At 71.2% G+C, this 15805-nt stretch overlaps 1 protein-coding gene across 9 annotated transcripts in view; it reads right to left on the reverse strand.

Annotated features, from left to right (window-relative positions):
• Positions 1-15805, reverse strand: part of NHSL2 (NHS like 2) — an 87673-nt gene that overhangs the window by 43552 nt on the left and 28316 nt on the right. Inside the window, exons 1-2 of one of the 9 annotated variants that reach the window (XM_075896601.2) lie at positions 12978-13772; positions 106-246 (exon numbers count right to left, since the gene is read on the reverse strand). The exons of 3 other annotated variants lie outside the window; for them this stretch is intronic. Coding sequence is in view for 2 of the 6 variants with exons in the window: in XM_075896595.2 (XP_075752710.2) it covers positions 106-246; positions 2704-2767 (205 nt within the window). In the remaining 4 variants the exon portion in view is untranslated. Of the gene's footprint in view, positions 1-105; positions 247-2703; positions 3231-12869; positions 13773-15805 lie in introns of those variants that run through there. 5 more of the 9 variants (XM_075896595.2, XM_075896602.2, XM_075896600.2 and 2 more) reach the window with 5 other exon arrangements.

The following is a 15805-nucleotide window of genomic DNA, read 5'->3' on the forward strand; positions in this document are numbered from 1 at the left end:
CCCCCCTCCCCCACCGGGTCAGAGCATGGGCACAGCCGCCCCCCCGCCAGGCCGGGCCACACGCTTGCTGTTGCCAGGCGGCCCGAGCCCGGGCTGCGACCGTACCTCGGGGGTCGGTTCTGACGGGGCGCCCCTCGGCTAGCAGGCCCCGCGTCCCTTCCCTTCCCGCCTCTGCTGGAAAGGAGGCAGGCGGCTGAGCGCGGCGGGAGCAGCACGGGGCCGGAGAGCAGGCAGAGCCGTCCGTATCTGAGGAGAGCAAAGAGCCGTTTGAGACGGGCCATTTCCTACGCTCAGCCGGGCAGCGCCAGCCGCAGGCCTGACTCCAGCAACGCCACCTGCCCTGCTGCTGCCGCGGGCTCTGCCCACGCTGCTGGAAAACCTCCCCCTCCAGCAGCCAAGCGCTGGGAGCTGCTGGTCCCACCAGGCCCACGGCAGCCTCCGCAGCCCTGCCAGCCCGCGGGACTGGCTGCAAACCCATCGCCCGGCCCTGCAGTGCAAGCCGGCACGCTGGGTCCGCCCGCCAGGGAGGGGCCCCCCTGCGGGCCGGGTTTCTGCAGGGGCGTGCGGCGCTGCGGGCTGCCGCGTCTCCATGGCTTTACTCAGCAGAGGGGGGTTTGCCTTCAGCGGAGGTTTCAGGGCCCAGGAGGACGGCCTGGGCCATCCGCCTCCCAGCACCCTGCCTGGCTGGCGCCAGGTCTCATCCGAGATGAGCGAAACGTTCTCAAGGGCCTGGCAGGCAAACTGGCCCAGGGCAGCGTTGCTGACCCCGCGCGGCCGATCCCGGGCAGCTCCGTGGGGGGTTGCCAGAATGAAAGCCCCGCACTGAGGCAGCAGTACAGAGATGCAGGCTTGTTTTCTAAGCGGCTGGCCCCGCGCGCTCCCCGGAGATCCGAGAGCCCCGCCCATCCTGGCTCCGGCATCTAGCCCCACCAGCCTCCAGCTCCTTCTCGGCGCGCTGCAGGGCTGGCACCAGTCCGCCCGTGGAGCCACGCTCAGCCCACGCGCTGAGGAGCTGGGAGCGTGTCCCCTGCACCCGCGTCAGTGGCCGGTAAAGCAGGATTCCCACAGTGCTGAATTGCCCAAGTCCGCTCAGGGGTGGGCAGGGGAGCCAGCTGCCTGCTCCTCGTGGCCCGTGTGGAGCACGGCCAGGCCCCAATGAGGCTGGACTAGCTGCTAGCCAAGAGCTCTGCTGTGAACCCTAACTCTGCACAGGGCCCCTGGGGGCCTTCGGTCACTGCCCCGCCCCTGCCGCCCTCTCTCATGCTTGGCTGAAGCCCAGGAGCCGAGCGGAGACCTGTGCCCATGCAGCAAGGGGGGAGACCAGGCCCCAGCCCTCCAGCCAGGGAGACCCCTGCTAAAGGCCAGCGGGTGCTGAGAGACGCACCCCGCGTCCTACTGCACACATCAGCAAATCCAGGTGCTGCAGCTGGCCCAGCGCTGCCCCGGAGCCCAGCGGGAGCCCTCAGCCACAAGCCACGCAGGGATCCTGGAGCTGGCAGGCTCCGCAGCCCCCATCGGGCCCAGACCCCAGAGCTGCGCGGTGCCCCCTCCTGCACAGCGCTACAGGGCGACGCCCAGAACTCTGCCTGCCAGGGGCTGCTCCACTGGCCTCAAGTGGCTGGGCTGGCTTGGGGGACCCCCCCACTGACACGGGTCGCCCACATTCCAGCCTGTAGAGGGCAGCAGCCAGCCAGCACCTGCACCCCCCCCTCCCCAGAGGCAGGCCACAGCAGGGCGAAGCACAGAACCCAGGAGCCTTGACTCCGACTCCCTGAGTGACCTTGGCCAAGTCCCTTGAGCCTTCCTCCAGCCACTCGGAGGCGGCCCCACTAGAACAGGGGCTGCCTGCAGCAGGCCGGCTCCCTACCCCCAGCAGGCTCAGGAGCCAGGGAGAATGAAGGCTCCCCGGGGAACCTGGAATTCACAGCCCCATATCATTCCTGTTGCTATAGCAAAGCTCAGAGCACCTGCAGATACTCAGCATGTGCTGTCAGCCGCCTCGCCACTGCCACGCCGAGCACAGGACCTGCAGCCCAGCCCCCGGCCCTCGGGGCAGACGCCCCAGCCCAGCCTCCCAGCCCCCTGGAACTCGGGGCAGAGGCCCCAGCCCAGCTCCCCGGTCCTGTGCACGACTGGCTGGAGGGGTCCCCAGAAAGGGCGAGGGGAGGAAGGGCCCCCCCTGTGCCGGGGCAGGAGTGCGATGGGGTGACTGGGATGCAGGGCAGGCGAGGAGCAGCCTGGCAGAGGCGGGGTGGGGGTGGGGGTGGGGGTGGGGAGGAGCTACACATCCTCCCCCCAGGCAGTGCGGGATCCACCTGCCTGGCTCGGGGGGGAGGGTTTGCACCGCGCCGCGGCAAGGGGGGGCACAGCCGGCGGGAGCGGGGCGCAGGGGCCGAGCTGCGGGGGGGCGCGGGGGGGCACAGCCGGCGGGAGCGGGGCGCAGGGGCCGAGCTGCGGGGGGGCGCGGGGGGGGCACAGCCGGCGGGAGCGGGGCGCAGGGGCCAGGCTGCGGGGGGGCCCGGGGGGGCACAGCCGGCGGGAGCGGGGCGCAGGGGCCAGGCTGCGGGGGGGCCCGGGGGGGCACAGCCGGCGGGAGCGGGGCGCAGGGGCCAGGCTGCGGGAGGGCCCGGGGGGGCACAGCCGGCGGGAGCGGGGCGCAGGGGCCAGGCTGCGGGGGGGGGGGCGCGGGGATCCGCCCGGTACCTGTTGCCGAGTCCATCTTGCAGGGCCGGGGGCTCCGCGGCGGCTTGCGCTGAGAGTTGCCCATCCCTGGGCGCCGGCGGCTCCGCCTGCCCGGGGGTCACCGCGCCTGGCTGCCGCTGCGCCCCGGCTCCAGCGCCCCGGCTCCGGGCTGAGCGGACCGGCCCCGGGGCCGGGCGGGGGCCGGGGCGCGGGGCGGGCAGCCGGCCCTCATGCCGCGCTCCGGGGTTCACACCATGGACCCGGCGCCGGAGCGGGGCTCTGCGGCGCTCACGGGCCCGCTGCCGGGCGCTCGGCACCTGGCGCCGGAGCAGCCGCTCCGGCCCGACCCCCCATGGCCGGCGGGAGGCGCCCCCGGGAATCGGGCGCGGAACCGGAGTGAGATCGGATCGGGCCCTGCCCCCTGCGGAGAGCCAGGCCGTCCGCTGCGGTGCCGAGCGCGGTCTCTGGCGGGCGCGGGGGGCGAAGCCGGCTCCCCGGGCGCTGCATCGCTGGCAGCCAATGGCGCGGCGCCGCTCGCAGCCCCATTAGCAATGTAAACGCGTGAGCGCCGTGCACCCCCCCACCCGCGTGCTGCTCCCCAGAGCGGCCCGCAGGGAGCAGGCTCCTTGCCCCCCGCTGCTCCCCAGCGCAGGGCCACAGGGCCCAAGGCAGCCCCGCTAGGGACCCGGCTTAGCCTTTGGCGAGCAGCAGCCAGGGTCCGGCCCCAAGGGGCGGGCAAAGGGCAGAGGAGGGGGCAGGAAGCGAGCCCCGTGCCCTGAGGCCCCATCTGGTGCCCTGGCATAGCGGGTTGCTCGTGGCCAGCTCACGCTGCAGTGCAAGGGGCGGGCTCTGGGGTTGTACCCCCGGGCGGGCAGCCCAGCACCAGGCCATGGGGCCGTAGCTGCCACTGGCTCAGGGGAGCCCTGGACATAATGGGCACCCCTGCATGGCTGTGGGCCTTGCGTCAACGGCAGGCCCGGGCTGCGGAGAATCGCAGGGGGCCCGGCTCCCTGAGAACTGCATCCAGGGACCATCCTTCCGGACACTAGGGCCCTGGCTGGGAGCCCGGGCAGCTTAGTGGATGTCGGAGGCAGGCCCAGCACATGCTGCAGGAGCACCCGCATCCTGCCCTCCAGGCACTGAGCGCACCCAGCCAGCTCCCCTGCAGCCCGCCAGGCCCTGAGCGCGCCCAGCCAGCTCCCCTGCAGCCCGCCCGGCCCTGAGCGCGCCCAGCCAGCTCCCCTCCAGCCCGCCCGGCCCTGAGCGCGCCCAGCCAGCTCCCCTCCAGCCCGCCCGGCGCTGAGCGCGCCCAGCCAGCTCCCCTGCAGCCCGCCCGGCGCTGAGCGTGCCCAGCCAGCTCCCCTCCAGCCCGCCCAGCGCTGAGCGCGCCCAGCCAGCTCCCCTCCAGCCCGCCCAGCGCTGAGCGCGCCCAGCCAGCTCCCCTGCAGCCCGCCCGGCGCTGAGCGCGCCCAGCCAGCTCCCCTCCAGCCCGCCCGGCCCTGAGCGCGCCCAGCTAGCTCCCCTCCAGCCTGCCCAGCGCTGAGCGCGCCCAGCCACCTCCTCTGCAGCCCGCCCGGCGCTGAGCACGCCCAGCCAGCTCCCCTCCAGCCCGCCCGGCGCTGAGCGTGCCCAGCCATCTCCCCTCCAGCCCGCCCAGTGCTGAGCGCGCCCAGCCAGCTCCCCTGCAGCCCGCCCGGCCCTGAGCGCGCCCAGCCAGCCTCCCACTGCAGCCCACCCAGCGCTGAGCGCGCCCAGCCAGCTCCCCTGCAGCCCGCCCGGCGCTGAGCGCGCCCAGCCAGCCTCCCACTGCAGCAGGGCCCAGAGCCCATTGTGCTTGAGCAGTGCAGCTCTGCGCCCAGCAGCCTGGCCGAGCGCGGGAACCTACAAGCTCCTGGGTTCGACCGCCTAGTGCCCGGCCAGAGACGGGGTCCTGGGTCGCACGGGGAGCCGGGAGAGGTGCCTGGTCACTGCTTGGCCCTCGTGTATGTGACAGTTCGCCCCCCAGCCCCTCCAGAGAGAACCCCCCCCCGAGGAACTGTGGGGGCCTCTGCAAACACCAGTGGCTTTAACCCCTCCCCCACCCACCACTCTCACGAGCTGTCCGACTGCTGGGCAGCAGAGGGAGTTACCGTACATCCGGCCCCTCCAGTGGGGCGCGTGGGGGGGCACTCATAGAGCTGGGGGGGGCACTCATAGAGCGCGTGGGAGGCCAGGGTTGGGCTGGCAGGACAGGGGTAGCAGATTGGACTGAGCAGCATTGCTGGAGCTGGGGGGAGGGGATCCCAGCACTGGATGTCAGGGAGCTACAGGTTGGGAGTGAGGGGCACTGGCAGGGCTAGGCCGCCAGGGGCTGTGGGTCGGGAGCGAGGGGCACCGGCAGGGCCGCCAGGGGCTGCGGGTCGGGAGCGAGGGGCACCGGCAGGGCCGCCAGGGGCTGCGGGTCGGGAGCGAGGGGCACCGGCAGGGCCGCCAGGGGCTGCGGGTCGGGAGCGAGGGGCACCGGCAGGGCCGCCAGGGGCTGCGGGTCGGGAGCGAGGGGCACCGGCAGGGCCGCCAGGGGCTGCGGGTCGGGAGCGAGGGGCACCGGCAGGGCCGCCAGGGGCTGCGGGTCGGGAGCGAGGGGCACCGGCAGGGCCGGGCCGCCAGGGGCTGCGGGTCGGGAGCGAGGGGCACCGGCAGGGCCGCCAGGGGCTGCGGGTTGGGAGCGAGGGGCACCGGCAGGGCCGCCAGGGGCTGTGGGTCGGGAGCGAGGGGCACCGGCAGGGCCGCCAGGGGCTGCGGGTCGGGAGCGAGGGGCACCGGCAGGGCCGCCAGGGGCTGTGGGTCGGGAGCGAGGGGCACCGGCAGGGCCGCCAGGGGCCGTGGGTCGGGAGCGAGGGGCACCGGCAGGGCCGCCAGGGGCCGTGGGTCGGGAGCGAGGGGCACCGGCAGGGCCGCCAGGGGCCGTGGGTCGGGAGCGAGGGGCACCGGCAGGGCCGCCAGGGGCTGCGGGTCGGGAGCGAGGGGCACCGGCAGGGCCGCCAGGGGCTGCAGGTCGGGAGCGAGGGGCACCGGCAGGGCCGCCAGGGGCTGTGGGTCGGGAGCGAGGGGCACCGCCAGGGGCTGCGGGTCGGGAGCGAGGGGCACCGCCAGGGGCTGTGGGTCGGGAACGAGGGGCACCGGCGGGGCCGGGCCGCCAGGGGCCTGCAGATAAGGACCGTCACACTGTGTTGGCGGGGTCACTGCCCCTGCCTCGGCCCATGGCAGGCTGGACACTCATCGCTGTCCATAGCCTCCCATCTTCACAAGCCCCAAAGTCAGCTCCACTCAGAGGCGGGGAGGAAATGAAACGGATGCTTCCCAGGTGGGGGGGGGGGGCAGCAGCGGAGCCTGGCCGGAGCCGCACTCCCCCCAGGGCAAGGGGCTGGGGGCTTGCTGGCAGAGGCTGCACGTTCCCAGCCTGCAGGGTCTCTGCACCCGACTCTTTCCCGCGGTGGTGAATTGTGGAGCACTTAGTGCCTGTGAACAACAGCAAGGACCAGAAAGCACCGGGAGGTTGTCATGGAAACAGGAACAAATTGCATAAGTTGGCAGAAGAAATTTCCTCTTTGCCTGACGTGGGCACAGGTGGGCGTGCGGGGCTGCAGGTGGGCACGGCAGCCCTGCTCCCAGAGGTGGGACACGCCGCACTGGCCTGCTGCCCCAGCAAGGGCCCTCACTACAGCACCTTGCAGCTGGGTTGCAACAAACGTGACCCTTTGCAGGAACCTTCGCCCTGCCCGGGAAGCAGCTGGGCCGAGAGTCTGTGCGTCCCCTCGGACCACCACGCAGGGCCGGAGCCGGACCCCCAGCGAGGGGAGACGCTCGCCCCAGGCAGGCAGGCTGAGACCGGCCCCAGGCAAGGAACACGGCGCTCCGGGGACTCCGCCCAACAGAGCTGTGGGGCTGTGGGCGTGGGGGAGGAGAGGAAACCGGCCCCGGCACCCCCCAGGGGCGATTGGCAGCTGTTGAGGCCATGACGGCGCAACCTCCAGCCCCCTCGCTAATGCTCTGCACACGCCAGAGACAGGTGTCTCGCCCCCGGGGGCGCGGGCAGGAGTCGAGGGGCAGAGCATTTGCAGCCCCAGTGCGGTGCCCCAGGCTCACCCCCCAATCGGGCGATTCAGTCTGCAGGGGAGGAGGCCCCGGGACTGGCTGGTGCCGAGCGCGCGGGGAGCCGGAGCGTTTTGTGTCACCTCCCGTTGGCGAGGATGCTCCAGTCCAGCCCGGCCTCGGGTCCAGCTTCGTCCCCGCTAAGCCAGGCTACAGCACCGGGCCGGAAGCCCTCAGCACTTAGCAAACGCAGAACCCTGCACGGCTCTCTGCAGCACGAGCCTCCTCCAGCCTGTCCTCCCCCCGACCAACACTGGCTCCCTCCTCGGCCTCGGCCCAGGGGACCTAAGAGAGCCACAAGCTCCAGCAGGGAGCCTGGTCGGTCGCGAAGTCGGCTCCTTTGCCAGAACTTGACGGGCAGGGAGACAGTGGCCTTGGGAGTCAGTCCCAGAACAGGAAAACCTCCCCCCGAATCTCCCCCACAAGGGCCAGGCGCTTTTCCTGACCTTGTCTCCTCTAACCTCAGAGCCACGTGCGTGTGGTTCTCCACGGGCGAGACCGGCTGGACGCTAGCCAGGCTGCCACGTGCCGGGCGGGAAGCGGCTTGGATGCCAGGGGCTGGACCTGGGACACGCCGGCTGGGACGGCTCGGTGTCCACAGGCGGAGCAAGGAAAACTCAACATTGGTTGGTAATTGGACCCCCTCCCCCCGGCCTCGGGCGCCGCTGGACACGCCTGGGCCGGCTCGTTCGGCAACGGGCCCACAGGGCGTGGAAACGTCTCTGCCCCCAGCCCTGAGGCGCGCTGCTCTCTGATAAGCGACTCTGAAAGTCCACCTGGCGCCCACCCCAGCCCCCTCCCTGGAGGTCACACTCCGCAAGGGGCGGGTCTGAGCTCAGCCCCTCCCCTCTCGGGCGACACCCCACCTGGAGCCTTCCAGCAACACAGTCATGCACAGGCAGGACAGCCCCCCCGGAGCCGCACTCCCCCCGTCAGACCCAGCACGCTGCCCGGGGCACCAGCCTGCATGAACGGCCGAGGACCCGACATGGAGCCAGCCCTGGCGGAGCAGCAGGGGACGGGGATTCTGGACTGAGGCAGGCCTGGGGAGAAGCTGTAAGGCCCCCCCCTCGGCGGGCGGTGCTGCCAAGACACGCTGGTCAAAGGAGCAGCGCAGCGCGTGAAGCGACGGAGAACAATGGGCCGGGCGCGAGCCAAGGGCTGCAGGAGCCCGGGAAACCGAACTCCCCCCACGGGTCCCACAGGGTCTGGGGGCAAGGGGTGAGCCCGGCATTGCCCCCCGGGGGGACACCTGCTTCCTGCTCCATCTGCCTCTCCAGCCCACGGCTCCCTGGGCTGTGCCTGGCTCCGCTCCAGCCCCACCTGGGCCGCGCCCCCCAACCCGGCTTTCTCAGGCCATGGCCTGCCCCCCCAAGTCCTGCCCCACCAGAGCTCTGCCCTGCGCCCTGCCCACCCCTCCCTGCCCCCAGGCTGCACCCTGCCCCTTTTCTGCTTCCATTTCCCCTGGCCCACGGCCGCTGGGCTCTGTCCCACCCCGCTCTGCTCGCCTCCCGAGCCACCCTTCCCGGTGAAGCCCGGCCCTGCTCCACCAGGCTGTGCTCCACCCCACCCCACCCCCACTAGCCCAGGGCTGTGCCCTGCCCTCCCCCCCGGCCTCCCTTCCCGTGGCCCATCTCATTAAGCGCTGCGTTAGCAAGAGAGAAACTGAGGCACACAGGGGACTGGACTTGCCCAGAGTCCCGCAGTGAAACAGTGGCAGAGCTCTGAATGCACCCAGCGCTCCAGACCCTGGGTCCTGTGCCTTAGCCACAGAGCCCCCACCCCCCAAGCCAGGACCATCCATCCAGCCCCTCCTGCACCAGCTCTGGCCACCTGTGCCCCCAGGGGAGCAGCCTCTTCCATGCTCTGGGTCTGGCATGCTCCAGAGGCTCTTTCTTCTGATCGCATGAGGAACCTGCGGCGCCCCTCGGCTGCGGGGCTTGCACGCCTGCTTTACCCCGGCCTGTGAGACCATCCGTGTGCACACTAGGGTCTGTGCAGCACCCCCAGCCCTGGAGCCTGGTGCCCTCAAACCCGGCACCCCCAAGCCAGGTGCCCCCAATCACGGTGCATCCTGAGCCTGGTACCCCCGAGCCAGGCACCTCCAATCCCGGTGCATCCTGAGCTTTGTACCCCCAAGCCAGGTGCCCCCAAGCCCGGTGCATCCTGAGCCTGGTATCCCTGAGCCAGGCGCCCCCAATGCTGGTGCATCCTGAGCCTGGTACCCCCGAGCCAGGCGCCCCCAATCCTGGTGCATCCTGAGCCTGGTACCCCCGAGCCAGGTGCCCCCAATCCTGGTGCATCCCGAGCTTGGTACCCCCGAGCCAGGCGCACCCAATCCCGGTGCATCCTGAGCCTGGTACCCCCGAGCCAGGCACCTCCAATCCCGGTGCATCCTGAGCCCAACACCCCCCCCGAGCCAGGCGCCCCCAATCCTGGTACATCCCGAGCCAGGCGCACCCAATCCCGGTGCATCCTGAGCCTGGTACCCCTGAGCCAGGCACCTCCCATCCCGGTGCATCCTGAGCCCAACACCCCCCCCCCCCCCGAGCCAGGCACCTCCAATCCCGGTGCATCCTGAGCCCAACACTCCCCCAAGCCAGGCGTCCCACGAGTCCAGTGTCCCCCCGAGTCTGGCACCCCGCAAACCCGGAACCCCTTGAGCCAGGCCTGCCAGGAGCCTCCTGGGCTGCCTGCCCCTGGATCCAGCCCTGGCTGCAGGGGGGGAAGGGGAAGCTGCAGCCAAAGGCAGATGCTGCCCTGCCACCTCGTGCCACTTCTGGGTCCTGCGCTCCCTGGGTCTGTGTGCGGCTGGGCACACGCCGGGTGTCTTGGGTGCTAGGGGCTCGTTGGGCGGATTCCCAGGAGGCCCAGCGGACAGGGCTGACCCCCACGGCCGTCTCGTCGTGGTGTCGGTTTGGGGGGGGTCACCGGGTTTGTCCCACTGCCCCCGTGGCACCTGCTCGTGGCACGGCTGCAGCTCCCCGAGCGAGCACAGAGGCTGCCACGCCGGCGTCACTCGTGTCCTGCCACGGGCTCTCACCTCTCCTGCCAGCCCCTCGCCCCCCCATCTGGCTCCAGGCGGCTACGGGGGAGTTTGCAACCTGCAGCTGTTTGCAATTTGTCTGGGTTTGTGCTCGACAGGATCCCGCCAGAGGAGGGAAATACCGTCTTGTCTTGCAACCACGCGGCCACGGGCTGCCCCCCTTTCCGGAACCGCCCCAATGACCGCGGGGCAGAACGCTTGTTCCGGGGGAGCTCGGGCCGGACATCGGGAGGCGGTTCCCCGGGACTCAGCTGCTCTCCTGCCTGGCTGGACTGTACCAGGATCAGAACCAAGCGCGCCAGGGACCCAGACGCCCTGGTCAGTATCCCGGGTTAGTCCCAGTCTCAGTGGAAGGAGGCGCTGACACTTCGGTGTGTAGTGGGGGGCTGTCTACTCTGGGGGGCCCAGGCCCACTCCGGCTGGGCAGTCACTGGGCGCTGTGCTTGGGCTGTGGCTGACCCCTGCTGGCCTCTGTCTGTAAGCACAGCCCAGCGGGGGGGCGCCCCAGGGCCTCTGTCATGCAGACAATGGCCCAACCCAACCGGTTCTCACCTGAGCAGGGAAGGGGTTTGGACAAGGCAGGGGGTGGCTGGGGGAGGGGGCAGGGAGAGCAGGGGGAAGCAGACTAGCCAGTGTAGGGGGTCAGGGGCCTGTGACCCCTCCCCCCAAGGGGACCCCTCCATTCTCCCGGCTGGCGCAGCCCGTCGTGCTGCGGACGGGGGCAGGGGCGGGGGCTCCCCGAGGCGCCGTCACAGCATGCGGCCGCCGGGAACAGGAAGGGGGGTGTCTGCCACGGGTCTCTCCCCTGGCTCTCCTGGCTGCGGCTGGCTGCCGGGAGGGACGGCCCCGGGGCAACTCGCTGGGCACTGGGAACGGCAGGAAAGGGAGACGCTCCTGGCAGACCAGCCTGTCCACACAGCCAGTGGCCAGTGGCGGATGCTGGCAGGTCCCTGTAACCCGGTGGCTGCTTTCAATGGTTCTCCCTGTCATGTCCAAGGCTGCCGCTGTCTGCAGCCAGGCGTGCGGCGCAGAGCGTGCCAGGAGAGACGCGCCAGCCCCGACCCCGCGCCTCTGCGCACGTCAGGCATTCGGGTGCAAATCAGCCGGAGCTCGGGGGCTGGAGACGCCCCTCGTCTGCGCAGTACCCAGGGAGGGGGAGCCTGCCGGGGATGGTACCCAGGGAGGGGGAGCCTGCCGGGGATGGATGGGCACCCCAACGCCAGGGCACTCAGGAGCGTTCCCGCCCGGCGGAGCTGTGCCCTGCCTTGTCGCTCACCATATCCAAAAGCAGCTTTGCATGTTCCTCCCCCGGGGCGCCAGGCTGGGCATTCCCAGCATGCCATGAGGCACTAGCCCTGGCCGGAGCCACAGCTGAGAACTTGGTTCCCCGACGCCCGGCGTGACGCCATCAGCTGCGATCACCCTGGGTGGCACAAGGCCCGTGCACTGTGCACGTCTGATCACGAGGCCTGGGGCTCCAGTAGCCGGGGTCCCAGGTATCGCTGGTGGCAACCCCGTTCCACATGGCAGTGCGGCTGGACAGCGGCTACGCACGGGCAGGGCTGTCAGTGGACTCTGCCGTGCCAGGCTGCCGACAGCCCTGCATCCGGTCCAGCCATTAGCCCAGCCTGCCGCGCACCAGGGAGCGACGACTGCTCCGTGCGAGCCGAGGCAAACCCAGCCATTGCAGACCCCGACGCCTGAGCTCGGCTGGGCTGGGGTTGTGGGCGTGGGGTCCGTATCCGTGGCGCAGGGCTGTAGTTACAGGAGGGGCAGACCCGGCCAGCTGTTGCGGGGGTGACGAGCATTGGCATCCCAGCTGGGGCTGATGGTGGTGACAGCTGCTCTGACTCCCCCCCAGCTTCGCAGCCCTGGGAACGACCGTGGGACTCGCAGGCGGGGCCGGGTCGTACTCAGCACCAACGCGCTCCCCAGAGCCAGCTGCCCACCTGCCCCAGTAGGGATGGAGGCGCTCAGCCCCTGGGCCCCAGCTATGATAGCGCAGTCCCACTCTGCCCCCTTTCTAAGCCTCTCTCCCATGGGGCAGCGAGAGATCCCCAGGATGCTGGCTGGGCGCAGCCATGCCTCCCCATGTGGGGCGGGCGCAGCTTGGGTGGACGTTGGGATGAGAGGAAGGAGAGACCTCGCCCTTCACTCTGCCCCACATCTGAGGGGGGGAGGGGCGCAGCACAACTGCACCGACCTGGGGGCTGCAAGAGGGTAACTGGGACTCCCCACCCCCCGGAGCCCAGCCCTGGCCTGCAATGCATGCACCAGGAGGCCAGGGCCCACGGCCAAGCCCATCCTGCTGTCGGTGCCCGATGCAGCCAGCTCTGGGGTGGTGTCAGTGCCGGAGCCCCAGGCTTCCCGCCACGCCGGCCCCAGGACTCACCCAGGGCCCCCGCGGGAAGAATGTGCCGCATTCTTGGTAGCAGCCCAGCACGGCCGATGGGCCCCCGGGACGAGCATCTGGAGCACAGGGACGCGTGCCAGGAGCAAGCCTCGCGCACTGGCGGGGGGGGGGGGGGCGCAGTGCCAACAGCTGGTTCACGACAGTGACTTGCTGGGGTCGCAGTCACCGCACGGCGCCCCCAGCCGCAGCAGCTGGGTTTGTACGACGGAGCTGCCCCCTCCGAGACCAGACTCTGACCCCGCTTCTCGACCCACCCACTCAGCCCACGCCCACGCCCACGCCCGTCCCTCTGAGGTCCCCACAAGGCCAGCCCGGGAGCCTCCGCTGGGTGGGTTCCCACATCCACAGCCCTGCCAGCTCCCCCCAGCCCAGCGCTCCTCCTGCTCCCCTCACTAGTCCCCATTGCCCCCCAACCCTGCCGCCACCCTCCCCCCCCAGCTCCTCCGACCTGCCCTGCACGTCTGTGCTGGGCTGAGCCCGCAGGGAACATGCAGGAAAGTCGAGCAAGCGGGTCCAGGCGCACCCAGCCCCTGCCGCGGGGCTGCACAGCCGGGGCAGCGCCCCCCCGCGTAAGGGGGACTGGCTGGCAGATCTCACCTCCGTGCCCGTACGTGAGAGGCACAGGGGTCCCTTACACCGTCCCCGCCGGGTCCTCGCACGCGCCGGGGCTCTCAGGAGAGGGCGGAGGAGAGAACTTGGACGTACCCAGCTCCCGGCACAGCAGCGAGGGGCGGCCGGGAAGGCGTCGTGTCCAGCTGGCTCACGGAACCGCCCTCTGACCCGGCCGCGTCCCAGGCGAGGCAGACGCAGCCCGCTGCCTGAGCGCCGGGCGGGGCCTCCAGCCCCTCGGCTCACTTCCTAAACTCGATCCAGATTTGCTTCGAGGGAAGCTGCATGAAATGGATTCCCCCACCCCCTCGCCCAGGCCCTTCTTAAAGACGTAGCCTCTGCATTTCCACCCACCGGGACGCAGCCCGCCAGAGGCAGCGCCAGGCCCGCTCTGCACCACGGCCCACGCCCCGGCCACGGGCCAGACGGGCACTGGGAGCCATGCCCGGGGCTGGACGGGGCGGCGCACCCCACTGCAGCCACAGAGACGCCTGCCCTTTGGCCGGCTGAACGGCGCCTCCTGCTGGGCCCGCAGGCTGCCAGGCGGCTCTCAGGCAGGCATTTCGGCCCCGACCGCGGGCACAAAGCACGGCTGAATTCTCCTGGGCGAGCTGGAGGGGAAACGACTTTGGCTGTGGACCCGAGCTGCTCTCAGCGACCTGCCTTTGCCACGGATTGTGCACAAACCTCCAAAGCCCAAGAGCGAGCACAGATCACGGCTGCCAGGCAAACTGCTCGGCTGGTGCCCTGCGATCGGCCGATCCACCCCGGCAGCGACGCAGGATCCGCCCCGGCGCCCAGACATCTCTCCGGCCCGCTGGAAGCGCCGGCACGGCCCTGCCCTTCCGCCCCTCCTCCGGGCCCCCGTGCGCCGAGACATGGCACCCAGCAGCCGGGAGCCCCCGGGAGCCCTGCCACCACTTGCGGCGCAGACCAACCCGCTGCCCCGGCGCGCGACTTCGGCGGCTCCTGGTTAGCACCCGGCGCACGTGGGAGGAAACCTGGGAGAGCGGCTGCAGGCCGGGGGGGCGGGGGGGGGGATGGGGCCCAGACTGGCGCTGCCCTGCCGTGCCGGCCTGGCTGAGAGCCGCTGGCCGCCCTCCCCGACTGCCTGTACGAAAGGGGGCTCAGGCACCGTGGGCAGGTGTTTGCCGGGGCTTTGCCCCCCCGGCAGCTCCCGCCTGCCCCCAAACCCAGCCTACTGCCCCCAGGCCCCTCCAGACGGCAGCGCCAAACCCAGCCTGCAGGGCAGCCCTGGGGCTGGATGGGCGGGGGCCTGTCCCTAGCGGGGAATGGCCACCCCACAGCCCAGCCGAGAGCTCTGCACCAGGCCCCCCCCAGCGGCTTGTGGAGAAAGGCACCAACCCCCCCTCCCCCCAGCGGCAGCCTGGCCACGCCGTGGGCACAGGCCTCCAGGGGCCACCCACATGGGACAGCGCTGTCGGGACACGGGAGCCCAGGCGTCCTGCCTGGGGGCGTCTGGCACGGGGCCTGAGCTCACCGGCGGCTTGGCTCCTCCCGCAGGCAGCTCCCGCCTGGGCCGTTTCCAGCGGGGTGCAGGGAAGGGCCCAGGGCCGTGCACACCCAACACGCCGGGGGGCAGGAGAACGGCCCGAGGCCGCAGTGGCTGACAGCCGTGTTCTCCCAGGGCGGGAACCCGGCTCCGTCCCACTTACAGCCCCACCGGCTGGCCCCCGGCCCTACGCACCGCCCAAGGGCAGGCAGAGGGCCCAGCTGCCCTCGGGTGCTGCGTGGGGCAGAGACTGGCGCTCGTTCCTGCAGCCCACACGGCGCCCGGCCGGAGGAGCCCTGGGCCCGTGGTGGCAGCGGCAGGGCCCGGCGCCCCTCCCAGCCCCGGCCGCTGCTCCGTGTGCTCGCTCTGCCAGGCTGGGGAGGGTCCAAGGCCGCCAGCTGCCTGGCACTTTTCAGCAGGGCAGCAGCTGCAGAGGCCGCGTCCCTCCAGCCAAGGGCCCGGTGTGAACCGGAAAGGAGCAACTGCCTCGCTGGCTGGTGCGCCCCGGCCTGCCTGTGCGAGGGCAGGGACCCGCCTGGGAGGGGCTGCACACTCCCCAGCCACGGATGGCAGCGGCACGTGGCAGAGCCACACACCTTCGCGGGGCTGGTCCGGGGGCACAGTGAGGCCTAGGCCTCGCCCGTCCGTCCCAACCGCACAGCCCCGGCGCCTGAGACACGTGGGCAGGACTGGTTCGGGGGCTTCCCTCCATTTCGTGGCCCACTGCTGGCGTGGCCCTCCCGCCACCCGCTGGCCACTTGGCTGCCAGCGGGCACCCGCCACGTCCACGTGAAGCACCACGGGCTGGCAGCTGTAGACACGGGGTGGGCAATCCTTTTGGTGGGGGGAGGAGAGGCGCTCCAAGAATTGGGAAAGTGGTCGAGGGCCACTGTGACGTAGTGGGGGTACCTTGCCGGTTGCTGTGCTGGGCAGTGGGTTGTGGGTGACCTCCACTGGCTGCTGGCTGCAGCACGGCCCAGCAGGGCAGGGGATGAGTCATTATGCAAGGGGGCTCCAAACCTGTCTGACCAGTTATCTCCCAGGGAGCGGAACAATGGGAAGAAGAGGAGTGGAGCTCTGGCTGGGGGCAGGGCTGGAAGTGAGGGAGTTAGTTATTTTCTGTCTGGGATCATGGAGGAAGCAGCCTAGGAAAAGGGGCTGAAATTTAGGGGCTCAGTCTCCCCCATCTCAAGGGGGGCTGAGGCATCCTAGGCCTGCCCTGGAACCAGATTCCATCTGTGCTGTGCTGTATCATGGCGGAGCAATACACTCCCTCTGTTCTACTGGCTGGTGGAGTCTGTCCGTGCCACTACAGGGGTGCAGGAGGCGGGGGACCCCAACGCGCCGTCACAGCCACACTCTTCCATGACAATAATGGAGGGGGTGCGCAGTCTGGGAGGGAGGTGGGTGC

This window comes from Pelodiscus sinensis, chromosome 13 (assembly GCF_052426305.1).
Source record: "Pelodiscus sinensis isolate ZL-2025 chromosome 13, ASM5242630v1, whole genome shotgun sequence".
Classification (NCBI taxonomy): domain Eukaryota; kingdom Metazoa; phylum Chordata; order Testudines; family Trionychidae; genus Pelodiscus; species Pelodiscus sinensis.